At 36.6% G+C, this 13,716-nt stretch overlaps 2 protein-coding genes across 3 annotated transcripts; both read right to left on the bottom strand.

Moving 5' to 3' along the window:
- Positions 1-3,038: 3,038 nt before the first annotated feature.
- Positions 3,039-5,150, bottom strand: LOC310742031 (P2Y purinoceptor 1). The gene has a single exon (XM_083570583.1). It carries the CDS (start codon positions 4,862-4,864, stop codon positions 3,857-3,859), a length of 1,008 nt encoding a protein of 335 aa, XP_083426709.1. The 5' UTR covers positions 4,865-5,150; the 3' UTR covers positions 3,039-3,856.
- Positions 5,151-6,285: 1,135 nt separating this feature from the next.
- On the bottom strand, positions 6,286-12,693 carry ccn5 (cellular communication network factor 5). 2 transcript variants are annotated; one of them, XM_083570580.1, is made up of 5 exons: positions 12,566-12,693; positions 11,778-11,994; positions 10,629-10,877; positions 7,983-8,203; positions 6,286-7,904 (listed from the first exon to the last, which is right to left on the bottom strand). In XM_083570580.1, the coding sequence occupies exons 1-5, from the start codon at positions 12,623-12,625 to the stop codon at positions 7,623-7,625; spliced, it is 1,029 nt and encodes a 342-aa protein (XP_083426706.1). In that variant the 5' UTR covers positions 12,626-12,693; the 3' UTR covers positions 6,286-7,622. The 2 variants fall into 2 exon arrangements, with proteins under 2 accessions (XP_083426706.1, XP_083426707.1); XM_083570581.1 differs by having other exon boundaries at positions 6,286-7,901.
- Positions 12,694-13,716: the final 1,023 nt, after the last annotated feature.

Here is a 13,716-nt window from a genome sequence, read left to right as displayed (position 1 = left end):
CCTTATAATCTATAATCTAACTATATATCATAATCTAGTTATAATATATAATTTAATAAATGACAAATGAGTGGTTTTGGGCCACCAGGTCCACCAAAAGAGCTTAATAATCCTTGGCATTGATTGTACACACCTGCACATCTGTTCTGGAACATAAAAAAATGTAAACTGTATACAGCAAAATCTATATTTTTAATCAGGTAACCAGTATATAAATAGGCTATTTAGCTAGAAAAGCATAAGAAGATAAACCACAATGTTGAAAAGTGTTGCTTACTTACAGATAACAAGGTCAGAAACATAAGATAAGAAACATCACCTATAGATCATCCTACATTTATTTATACAGTATATGCACAATGTTCTCTTTTTTGCAGTCATGAGCTGCATGGTATACTTAGCAGCCCTGCACAGTAAGTGGGAGGTTTGCATCTGTGATCAGTTTTTATCACAGTATGAGTATCTTTTAGAACAGCGTTATGATATCATGCTCTTCTTTGCTCTTTTTGGAAGATTTGATCCTTGGCTTTCAGAACATGCTTTTGGTCAGTTATCCGGGTTAAAAAAAGAAAAAAAAAAGATCAATATTTTCTGGAAATGAACTGTCTAACTAATTTCTATCAACCTTTTGATAGAAATCATTATATTATGATAATAAAGGGGAAATATTTTTATTGACCTTCTATCAATCTACAACCCTAAAGTTGGGACGGTATCCAAAATAGCAACAAAATAAATAAATAAATAAATGTGTAATTTGTCAATTCTGTTCACCCTGTGCTATGTCGAAAGCATAACAACACATCATTCTATGCTTCACCTTGCACATTTTATTGAAGTTTTTTAAACGTACATTTTCTGCTTACACAACCCTTGCACCGGTAATCTGAGAGGTGTGTGGTTTGGTATTGTCTTCAGCATCTTCAGCGTCTTCTAAATATGGTTTCTTCCTCATGCCATCTCAGGGCTTTTTCCTCGCCACAGTTGCCATTGGCTCGCTCATTAGGGATAAACTTACAATTGTACTCATCAGACAACAGATTACAGTTACACTGTTCTTCTTTCCACCCCTTAAAAACACTTGATAGCTTTGACAAATAGATTCTGCTCTGACTTGTAATACAGTATGAGTATTCCTAAACCCATGCTAAAACATCTGGTAAAGACATGATGTTTTTTTTAAGATTTCTTTTAAACTCTGAAGGATTAGAGATCATGTGCATATACATGTAGATTTCAAGCATTGTCCTTTACCCACTGAGATTTTACTGGAATCGTTTAACATATTAACATCTATTGTGTACTATAAAAAAATCCCTTAAATCGTACAATTCTCTTATGAGGAAAACTTTTGTGCTGGATGATCAGATGTTGCATCAGTTGGCAAATCCACAAACCTTGACCCATTCTTGCTCATAAAGGCTTCTTATATAGTATAACACACTTGGCTCTCCTTTTTAAAATGACCTGTTTAATATCATCTTGTTTTTTTTTTTTTCATTTTGGTCCAAAATGTCCCCTATCACCTTCCTTTGAAATATGTTTAAGACATTCAGTAAGTGGAAGGAAGTGGGGGAAGTGGTACCGCAGTGGTTAAGCTGTTTAACCTTCTGATTGAAAGACTGTGAGTTCGATTTACAGTATTGCCAATGCTGGGCCCTTGAGCAAGGCTGTTAGCCCTAAAATGCTCAATATGTAAAGTATATGTAAACACTCTGGATTAGGGCATCTGCAAAAAGCTGTAAATGTAAATATGCCTCAGAAATAGTATTGCGTTTTATATACAGTACTGTTCCAGTTTTAAATTGGGTGTTATGTATAGCTGTCAGGGATCCACCAGCCACACCCTCACTTGAACCACACATTCCTCCTAGCAGCTCCCCGTCCTACTAATCATGCACACCTGACTTTATAAAAAATTCAAATAGATAAGTGATTGTGTAATTTGTGTAAAATTGTCTGGAATATGACTGATGTGAAACCTCTCTAAATACTTTTTCCTGCATTTAATTTTTGGAAAATTATTTCTCTAGCACTTACATCACTCTCGCTATTATTATTTATAATTTTTTTAAACATTAAAATTACCTAAATATTTCCCCTTTATTATCATAATATAATGATCTCAACCTTCACAGCTAGAAATGTATTTTCTGGTTTTGTGCATTTAAATGTTTTTTAATACATATAAATTTCCAGTTACTCAATGTAAAAGTTTGATAAATTAAAAGATCAAGAATTAAAAAGAGGATTTTTGACATTGACAACCTATTGACATTGTTGATAGGTTGAGCCGACTCATTGGCCGAGATATTGTGTGTTACACTACACAAATCACGCTAGAGGGAGCACAAATCTGACTCTTCAGCTGTCCCCTATCATCTGAAACCTACCAACTGGGGAAATGAAGGCTAACTCGTGCTTGCTTTATTATATATGAAGCCAGCCAGCTGTATCTTTTGTTCTGCTGCTCATGGCAGAAAAAGACTTCAGGAAAGTACTATTTTCACTTTTTCATATATACAAGCTTCCAGACTTCTGTGATCAGCTAGTGTCCCTTTGAGAATATAATATGAAGTCCGTTTCACCTAGAAAGTATGTCCTTGGTTCTTGAATATGGATAACTGCTGGTATCAATGGGAGTTAATTAGTTAGTTATATTTTGCTATTAACCCATTACTAACTATATTTCTGCCTCATATTAATGCATTCTTACTGCGGTCCTGATCAAAGTCTTGTAAAACTGAAAACGTTCCATCCATCAACCCAGCTTGAATCCTGATGCCCTCACAGGTACTCAGGGGAGCGCTCCAGAGAAATTAAGGGCATCATACTATCATTACCAATCATCTATAAGCTTTTGCATGTGGAGAATGGTAGATAGCCTCTTACGTTGCTGTGTGTGACAGCAATATTTGGAGAAAAACATGTATTAGGCCATACCTTCACTGGTTGGCATGGAAGAGCTGGCTGGTCAGGTTGATTTGGCAGGTAAAAAAAAATGCACATACATTTGAGGTCAATGAGGGACTGATTCGTAAATGGAACAAACAGGTTTTATTGACCAATGAAACATTATATCACAGAGTATGGGCAAAAAATGAATAGGTTTGTATAAATGAAGTAATCAGTGCTGTGAGAAATCAAATAATCAATAGAACTGACTATTATTAAAGCTTGTCAAGAGTAAATTTAGCCTTAATTACCATGTAGGGGTCAAATAAATGAAACAAGTTCTTTAAGAAAGAATATGAATTAAACTATTAACCCATTTCTCACTTGTGCGCTCGTTCCTGTTTCGGCACACTGCCCTTAAAAATGCCCCCCAATAAGGTTTGTGTATGCAGTTGCATACAGCACATTAGATATAGTTATTAAATAATGATTTATTATTTATTAAACCTCCTACATTTTACCTAATACATTAAGCAACATCATTTGCTACCACATACTTAATGTTGCTGTTGTTCATGTATAAACTCACAAGTATTTACGCGTGTTGGTTTGCAGGAAATATATTTAATAAGGACAAGCATTGCAAACTAAAGGAAATATGTTCCAGAATTGAAAAATTCAAAACATTTATTATAGAAATACAAATGTCAATAGATGCAGAAATCTGGCAAGTACACATTGCTTTATTAGTACAAATGACACTTATTTTTGATTAGTTTGAATAATATATTTTCATAGAAAGTTTTTATTTTAAAAAGTTATTTAGTCAGTTATCATGCCAGAGTTTTTCATTATTCACCATATCTTACACAGAAAAAAAAATCACACACAAAGCAAAATTGAGGCAAGATTTCGAGAAAAAGCTCCATAAATATTCCATGAACCTGATTATAGTTAACACTCACATTGTATAAGCAACCTGACTTCTTTTCTCTGTTTGTCGTCGTTTTCGTTTGAATTTGAGACACTGCTTCGGCAGTTGATTACTGTTAAACAGATATACTAGTGGGTTAATAGCACTGTTCAGACACGCAAGCCCATCACTTATCTGTTTCGCAATGTAGATGCTGGAGAACCATGGCTTACAGACATTATTTATTTTTGAGATGCGAGTCATCAGGTTGAGATTTCTGAAGATGTGGATGGGGATAAAGCATATGGAAAAGAGCACGGCCAGGATCACCACCAGCCTGAGGCACTTCAGCTTCAGCTTGGCATCGCCGATGCCTTTCTTAGTGGCTAGACTCACAGCCATGTGGCCGTAGCAGCACACGATGATCACCAAAGGGATTGCAAATCCAATCACTGTCTGTGTAATGCTGTACTTCAAGTAAGCCTCAGTGCTGTTGTCTGTAGTTGTGTCGTAGCATTTTGTTCTATTCTTCACTGTTTTGTCAAAAAACACATCAGGCAGGCATTGAAGCAGCACTACAGTCCAGACCAATGCAGATATTCCTATGGAATGGTGCACTTTTATCCTGCCTCTCCCACTCAGAGTGTGCACTATGCCCAGATACCTGTATACGCTGATGCATGTGAGAAATCCAATGCTCCCGTAGAGATTGACATTGAACAGGAATCTTGTTATCTTGCAGAAAGGCTGTCCAAAGATCCAGTTTTGTTTCTGAGCTTGATAAGTCACCAGAAAGGGCAAAGTCAGCAAGTACAAAATGTCAGCAATGCACAAGTTTAAAGCAAATATTCTAATGTTTCCCAGCTTCTTCCAGTTTCTCAAAATAGATTTTAGACCCCAGCAGTTACCAAGAAGTCCAAATATAAAAACAGCCACAAATACAACAGTTAAGAAGATTTTTGGAAAGTCGAAATTCACACTCCTGCATTCCTTATCGTAAATTTGCTTGCCCATTATTTGGCAGCTTGAAAAAGAGCTACAGTTTCTTGAAGGCATTCAGATTTTCTGCACTTTCATTTAGCCAGGATGCATGTTGGGGCTCTGTGGCTTTTTTTTTTTTTTTTCTGTCAGGCACATTAAGGCAACCCACCAAACAGGAAATTATGTTTGCAGAAGCAAGTGCTTCGAGTAGCAGATGAAAATAACTATGTTAGTGTTCGAGAATGTGGTTTTACCAAAGAATGAATAAAATAATAGCAGCTACAAAGCCACTTTGATATAATATTTGCATCTGATGCCATTTTATATATGTATACACTATTACAATTTAGAAGCAGAAACTGTTTTTTACGTACTTTTACCCTATAAAGTTTACATTTGAAAAACTCAGCTAAAGAGTATGTGTGGATTGATTAAAGAAACGAAAAAATGACTAACAATTTCACTCGGTTCCCTCCCCTGGTTTCGATATGTGTGTAACTGATGAGAAATGTGTGAATGTGTGTCAGCACACAATTGTATAGATTGTCTTTGTATGCAATAGTATTATGGTTTCAATTCGCTGGAAGTAAAAAGCCCATACCTGTTTCAGAATGAAGAACTTCAATGTCCTGCACAGAGCCCTGGCCTCAACCTTACTGATCACCTTCACCCCAGACCTCGTCACCCAGCATCTCACTCATGCACGTTTGAATAAACACAAATTCCCACAGTTACATTCCGGAAATCTAGCAGAAAGCCTTCCTCAGTCTGGAAGTATTTATTCAAAAATCATCTAACTGTGACGTTTAGGTGTCCATAAACATTTTGCCATATAGAGTATTTCAGCGAAGTATTGAATTTAGACAAGGCAGTGGCAAAATTAATTAAAAAATCTGTTGATGACACCTGAAAATCTAAACAATTATCCTTTATCAATATCATTATCAATAACTTTGATTTATTTGGGGAAACTCCCTTCATCTTTCAGCCTTAGATTACAGACAGGTTGTATTTTAATCTTAAAAATAGAAAAATGCTGTTTTGTTTGAACAGATTCTTTTTCAAACCACAAAAATATTTTAAGCAACAGGCTGCCATAGAGAAAAGAACAGCAGTGAGTCACTTCCTCTAATATAATTGAAAGTTTGTTGTACATTCATAAGCCCTTTGTATCTGAAATGACTGTGATTAGCATTGCAAGAATGCTTCTAAAAACTTTCCCAAGAGAATCACTAAATTCACTAGTGCATCTTTATGACTGTTACTGTAACATTTTGTAAACTTACCATTCAGCAATGGTTATATTATTATTATGGTAACATATTTAAGCATCCAGCAATATTTATCTTTTTTAGGTGGAATTTTAACTATCTGAAAATTTCACAGTCTTGTTTTTATTCTCTTCTGTTACAGTCACAATTTGCAAGCAGTTCAGCATCAAGCTCAGAGCACAACCTCAGGAAAAGAGAAAACCAAAAGAAGCTTGTTTAAAGTAGTAGTTTATAGACATGTAGTTTAATAATGTTGTGAAGACACATAAATTATAAACTGATATATATATAATGTAATAAGTGCATTTACAAATATGTACAGGAAATAACATAAGCAAAAGGAATGGGTTTTGAAAAACAACAGTTAAGGTTTCCCTAAAAATTGGTTATACAATACTTTATCTAAGCCCTGTGTGTCGGGCTGAACATAAATATCTCTGAGCCAGGTTTTATATCTTCATTGGCTTAGTATTGTGAAGATCAGCTGATAGAGAGAATGGAAAGGTACAGGAAACCATCTAAAGATAACTTTTCTATACGGATAAGTGATGTACTGTTAATATTTTACAGAAGAAAAGTATCTTTGTGCAATCAAATAAGAAAGATGATTCTGGTGTCTGGATGTTATAAAATATCCAAATATCAAATATATTTGAAATGACATTCTACACTGCCATTACCTCTTCAGTCAATCTTAGAGAAAGTAAATGTACAAGCTTCAATCATTAAATTACACAGGAAGCTGTAAGCGCTCAAGACAAGTAGCTGCCTTCATATAAACCTTCGGAAAGTTTGTTATATCTGTAAAGCCAAACCTCTCAAAACCACATAAAAATTCTATATACACAGGGTATAAGTGAAAAATCAGGCCAGCTTACTACCTCCTTGAACAAGGCAACAATGTAAAAGTGTATATGATTGCAAACTCTTTATACAAAATGGCATCATTACAGGGTTGGATCAGCAATAGGGTCTTATAGGCGCCCAGGTGGTTTGCCAAATAACTTTAAACTGCATAGATTCTAAGTATATATTTTATGTTGATTAGGTTTTTTATACTGTAACAAAGCAGTGAGTTAACAGAACCCAAGCTGATGAGTATAAGTCACAAAATATAAAACGAATTCTGAAATATTAATGGTGTGTCGGGCTGAATTTGTACCAGTTGAATAGCCAGGACGGTCCTAACTGTAGAGAGAAGTAGATGGAAAAAAACACACCGAGTGTGTTCCTGAAAAGAAGAAAGAAGCCAAAGAATGTTCATTTTGCTTAATGGGTTGAAATGAAAAACTAAACTCAAACTGGCCAAAAAAAGGACCCAACATGCTTTGCCATTAAGTTGGAGCTTGTTAAAGAACTGGTGGGGTTTGGTGAAAGTGTTTGCAAGGTAAAAAGCAAGAAAGAAGCTTATGTTCTGCATAGCACCTGCCCAGTGGCCCAGGATTTACTAATTTGTCTCTGGAAATTAAAAGAAAGAAATGTATAATACTGTGGTATTTGCAAAGTGCTATTCTTCATAGGCTTTAGACACGCGTTTTGTGTGTCTCAGTGCATTAGAGTCTCTATCCTAGTAAAGCAAGCAACCTGTGGGTTCCGTTAGATGTATGTGGGCAGCTGTAATGGCAAGCACAAGACTTGATCATCATGACAGCTTGGTGAAGCAGGCGGCCCCCTGGACAGCGGAAGGTGACCGTGGCAGTGCGGGTCCGATAAGGCGTGCAACATCGGCCGTCAGTGCAGTGCCCACAGTAACGAGGACGGTAATATTGCGTGCTGTAGCAGCCTTCGTGGAACAGCCGTGTGGGAACATTCCACCTGTAGCTCGATTGACATCTTCTAGGCTGCTAATGAAAAACAAAATCATCAACTTGCAAATATTTTGAGTGTTTATTAGCACTGATGTTAAATAGATTATAGCTCACCATTTGTGTTTGAGGTGGCAAATGCAGGCATGGTTTGATTGTACACAGTCTGATCTGCCGCTCAAATCTGCAGGCTCTATTCCAGTTGCTCACTCGTGTGGAGATCCCAGGGCCACAGGTATGTGAACAGGCGCTCCATTCGGTGCTCTGATAGGTACAGTTTATTCTAGGGCTCCTTTGGTAATCAGGAAATGCAGGCAACACTTGGGCCTCACTGTAAGCTGTAACCATAATACATTCAATACATAATTAATCAGAGTTTATCATCTACTAACAAAAAACTGAATTGTGGCCCAGAGAATAAATCACTAATTTGACATGACATTTTATGTTTTAAGACAGTCACTATTTAAGTGAACAAAAAAACATTGTTGCCCAATGTGTGTCGCCTTAGACTGACTGTTTACACAGTAAATAACTCTGAATGTCTACTTTTGCCTGTGAAGGCTGCATTTGTTGTTAAAAAAAAAACAACATTAAGTCATTTTGAAGCTGAGAAAAAAGGGAACATTGATCAAAGCCATCGCACAAGCATTGAGCGCAGCCAAAACAACAATTTGGCATCTCCAGGAAAAGAAAGAAACTACTGGTACACTAACAACCAGACATTAAACAGGTCAGCCAAGGAAAACAACAATGGTTGATGATAGAAACTTTGTGAGAGCTGTGAAGACACCAAAATCAACAGGCAGTGACATTAACAAAAGCCTTCTAAGGGCAGGGGTGAAAATATCACAGTTCAAAGAGGAGAAGACAATGAAGAAGAAGCCAAGATTAACTTCTACCAAGGTGATGGAAAGGCCAAATGTGGGAAGTGTGGAGATAGTATAAGTGGAGTTAGAATCGTGGTTTGGAATTGCATGGCAGCTTTTGGAATCAGATCACAAACCTTTATTGATATATTAACTCATGATGGTAGCAGCAATGCAGTAAAAAGTCTATGCAAACAGTCTGTGTACCAAATATACAAAGAAACCCCTCTACATAAAGAACAACTCAAAGAAGCTGGCAGGAAATGTTGCAATAAACAAGAACGCAACTGAAAGTCATTGGGATGCCAGTTTGATAAAAATTCTGCATGCAAAAATTCTAATATTAAGTGTCATTTAGTTTAAGTCTATCAGTTTCTGTACTTTTGCATACATAAAGTCGGCTGGTCTGCCACCAGTGGTGCCATGTTCTAAGATGTTTAACACATTGAGAAAGAAATTCTAATCTAGTGTCTCAAATTGCATTGTTGGATCACAAACCCAAATAACTTAATTGGGTAGCTAAAACAAAAGAATTGGCCATAAAATAATGAAAATAAAAGATGTAGTCCGCAGCCTAAAATATACTCAGGAATGTGCTGATGTATTCAAAAGCAAAGAGTAAATTGAACTTCAGAAATTAAATGAAAATAATGTTTTCCTGTAAAGTTTATTTTTTACATTATTTAAGAAAAGCTCAAATTAGATTGAACATTTGGTCAAAATTGGACAGTAAACTTAACCCATTCTTTTGTTGTAGTCTTTGCCAGATTTCATGATTTGCATAAAGGCTAAAACATAATGTAAAAATACAAATGGATAGGGTTTTGATGTAATTCTGCATGAATACGTCCTTTCAAAACATTCATGTGTAGTGTAAAACTTCCATAATAATGCTGGGCTGATAACTGGGATCAAAAAAGAGAGAATGGAAGGTTAATTAACCCAATCATCCCTGCATTGCATGCAATAAAACTGTAAAATGTGCTATTGCTCTTGTCCTGACTTTGTGACACTGCTGAAATTTCCAGATGGCCCTATAATAACCAGAGTCCTGCCCGCCCCCTAATGTCCTCTCTACGGCTGGCCCATTTTCGACATTAATTGGTGGCTTGCATAAACACAAGTATGAATCATGGAAGGTTTCTGGAAGCATTTGCTATTCGGGCGGTTCAGCTCCATCTTGGCAAAACATTTTCAATGAAAACCCTCAGATCCCACAATAAAGAAGCTCAGACTGGAATGTGAATAACCGTTTTTAACCACAGATAAACCATGCAATTGTGGTTTGTGAACCAACTGGGATAAATGAACAACATTTTATGATTTATGAAAAAAAATAAAACAACACAGAGTAAGTGTTTTGACTCCAGATACAAGCATGGCTTTTGACATAAAAAGAATATTGTAGGCCCTAAGTGAAAAATAGTAAAATATGCAGCTTTAGTTCAGTGGAAATATCTAAAAAAAAAATATTATCAATTATCAATAATTGTATACATTTTCTGTATAATTCTCTATTCTGACTGGTCAAAATGCGGCTGATTAATTATCTAATACAGCAAGCTGCAAATACTAATACTAATTTTTTAAGTACTCTAGAAAATAAAAACTAATACTATGGTTTCTATGGTAGCTTGCACAGAAAATATTTTGCTGAAAAATCCACATAAACCAATTAAAAAATCCTGTAATTTTTCTAAAAAATATTCTTAGTAACATGACAAGCTGCCTTTTTTGTCTCAGTAATAACTAATTTATTTGTTTATTTATTTTCTTATTAAATTCAATTCTGTTGCAGGATCTATCGATTCTAGTGGCTAACCCATAGCACAATATTCATCTTAATACATGATCATGAGGGAAAGGACAGTAAACTGGCTTGATCTGACCTCACCTGTTGGAGCATCCTGTAGCACATTGTTGTCCAAGTTCTCACACACCCACTCCTTACAGCACTTTCCTGGCAGCTGGACCCTTTGCGGATATGGGCAGTCTGAGCTGGGTAGACGCACATCCTCAGGGCACAGGGGCACACAGGTCACTCCTCCACCTGCACATTTGCACTGGGTGCTGCAGGATGGCTGGAACACCTCTCCTTCGTGATAAGAAACGCCATTCAGCTCACAGCCCAGCATGTCTTGACCTACATATCAAAAACAAGGTGTATTATGATGCAAAATATTGAGCACAAAAACACATAATGAAACGCATCCAGTGGCAAATTTTGCACAGTCAAGCACCACTTTTGTGAGGAGACATTATTATTTTAGATTTTATACCATTTTATTATTATTTTTGGAAAGAGTCTCCAGTCAGAGGAAAAGCTGTTCCTGTAAGTACACAGGTATAGGAATCATGGAAAAATTTCAGGAGGAGTTTTTTTTTTATTTAATTCAATAACAATATGTAAGTGGTTATATGAATTGCCTTTCTGTAACTGGAAATGGGAAAAAGTATAATGCTTGTTTCTCATTATAAATAGATGGTTAGCATTGACCAATTAATTAAACAGGAATTAAACACCCCCATTTTTCTATATCATATATTCATAAAAATCACAGACTGTATTAAGTCAAAGTCTACTTGACTTTAGAATTTATTAAATGATTTTTAAAGATTATACCAGGCATAAAAACTAGAGAGGTTTTATGTATTGTTTTTGGTAAGCTGCAATTAATAAATATGATCTAATTTAATTAATGGTTCATAACCGCACTTATTTTAGCAAAATAATACAGTATAATACAGTACTGCTCCTGTGGTGATATAATATATATACTTTTCTATAACCTGAATGTATTTTTTTTATAATATTTTTATTGTAATGTTGGATTGTATGATTATTCAGCTCATGCAGTTTTACCCTCAGTCTCAACAGGAAGTAAAAGTGAGAATGTTGTTGCCAGTGCAGGTAAATCCTCACACAGTAGCCCTGTTTGTCCGCCTCCTTGTAACTATGCTCACTAATTCTGTTTACAAGTCCTGCTTTGGATGGACACTGAGACATGCTGTTCAGCACAAGGCAGGAAATCTCACTACTCACTGACACACTCGCCCGGATCTCCAGGGAAGCTGGCGCTGTAGTCACATTCCAGGCCATGCTTCTTGTCACACACGAGTATGTCTGTACAGGCTTCGCCCTTCTGCTGAGCACACACTTGGCAGCAACCACATCCATCCAGGACAAGAGCAACGCCATCAGGGCAGGCTGGAACAGAGCTGGGACACTTGCACGGCTTGACACATTGTTGACAGCATACCTGAAGCAGAAGAGAGGAAGTGGTTTGCTCTAAAAACTCAAGCAGTGTATAAAGGTCATACACAGACACAGCTTAAACAAGGTCTATTATCTGTAAGTCAAGAGGCATGAACTTCAGAAATGCCCAAAAAGATGTTTATTACTTAAGTGCACAACCATCTGAGCTCAGTTCATCAAAAATAAACAACAACAAAAATTAAGAGAAAAAATTAGGATGAAAAGAATAAAAAAAAATTTTAAAATCCAGTTTCCATCACAAGCAATAAAAATATTGGAAATTGGAAATAGATCCCACTAGATCTGGTGTCTAGGATTAAAGTAAAAAATTAAATTGCCATTTGCACTATTCTAAAAGCACACATTAAGCACTAAGCAGAAATTTCAACAACACAATTATTTATGGATAAAACAGATATCTAATTGATAAAACATAAAAGAAATAATTTTTTTATCGTACTTCCACTGTTTAATCCCAACTGAACTGGCAAAAAATGAACCAAGCAGCATGAATAAATTACCTCAACACCTCAGACCTCCCAGATAGTGTATCAGGTGGAGAGAAAGCTTCTCACCTGGGAGCACAGGTACAACAGTGCCAGAAGAGTGTATGTGTTTTGCACTTTTTTGTCCATCCCACTGTCCCAAACGCAGTATGCTGTGCTACTAGTGCTGCTGTTTGCTCACTGGATGTCTCTGCGAACACTCACTTTTATAATGTCCACCCCCTTTCTCTGATGTCACGGCCTGTCTGTGGTGTAAACAGTGGCTGGCCAGTAATCAGAAAATGTTTCAAATTCCACATCCCTGCTGGCCAGGTCTGCTCTACACTGCTCTCCTCCTCACAGCTACACTTAAACACCCACCAAAAAAATTGTGAAGCAAAAGCAGAGCGCAGCAACACGATTTGTCCTTGGCTGCCATACCACGTTCCTGCTAAATTAGTCTGATAAGATGGTAAGGCTTCAAAGAATCGGTCTAACGTTTGGCACTTAGCAAATGCTTCTGATTAGGCCAGGAGCATTTCCTAAGTGCTCTGGAATGTGAGCTTAAGCCAGTGCTACGCTAACAACTAACATATTTCAATCAAAAGGGCAACATTTATAAGGAGTGAAAGTGAAGACAAAGGACAACAGATGTGCACAACCAGACGAACTGTAATTTATTTCACATGATTTCCCATCATACCGAACATGATATTTCTGCTTTACAAGAAATTCAAAACAGTTACTGTAATGTTTGAGCTGGTAAAACAAGGCGGAATGACTCAGTAGGGAACATTTATGCATTTTGGAATAGTTTCTTTTTAATGTTAGCAAGGAGCCACATTTTCCATAAGTATTAGAGTCTAATGCCAACCCTTCGATATCCTCCCCTTCTAGAATTCTTCACACATTTTGCTCAAATTGAGTGCCCAGGCAAACAACTATCTAAAAATTTATGTTGACTGGCACAAAACACTGCTTTAAATATAGACATAGACGGCAGAAATTCACCTTACATTAATCCAGATGGGATGCATGTGGACTGCCAGTTACAGCAAAAGTCAAGAACGTGGTCGAGTCCCAAAACTTTGGTCTTCTCAGCTCTCAGGTTTATTTTGCTGTACTTTCCAAAACTCACAAGTTTGGAATGTACCAGAATAGTGGAGAGTTACTGTGAGGGGCAGTCTTGGCATTAAGACATCTTAATTCAAAAAGCAGACCATTCCTTGGGAAGCATTTTG

Source organism: Silurus aristotelis, assembly GCF_946808225.1.
Source record: "Silurus aristotelis genome assembly, chromosome: 19".
NCBI classification, from domain to species: domain Eukaryota; kingdom Metazoa; phylum Chordata; class Actinopteri; order Siluriformes; family Siluridae; genus Silurus; species Silurus aristotelis.
The sequence above is the reverse complement of the archived record's forward strand: the minus strand, read 5'-3'. Positions and strand labels throughout refer to the sequence as shown.

Coding starts and splice junctions, on each gene's coding strand:
- ccn5 (XM_083570580.1), bottom strand. CDS start 12,625: ATGGACAAAAAAGTGCAAAACACATACACTCTTCTGGCACTGTTGTAC. Junction 11,995..12,565: donor TGTTGTACCTGTGCTCCCAG/GTGAGAAGCTTT, acceptor CTTCTGCTTCAG/GTATGCTGTCAACAATGTGT. Junction 10,878..11,777: donor AGATCCGGGCGAGTGTGTCA/GTGAGTAGTGAG, acceptor TTTGATATGTAG/GTCAAGACATGCTGGGCTGT.
- LOC310742031 (XM_083570583.1), bottom strand. CDS start 4,864: ATGCCTTCAAGAAACTGTAGCTCTTTTTCAAGCTGCCAAATAATGGGC.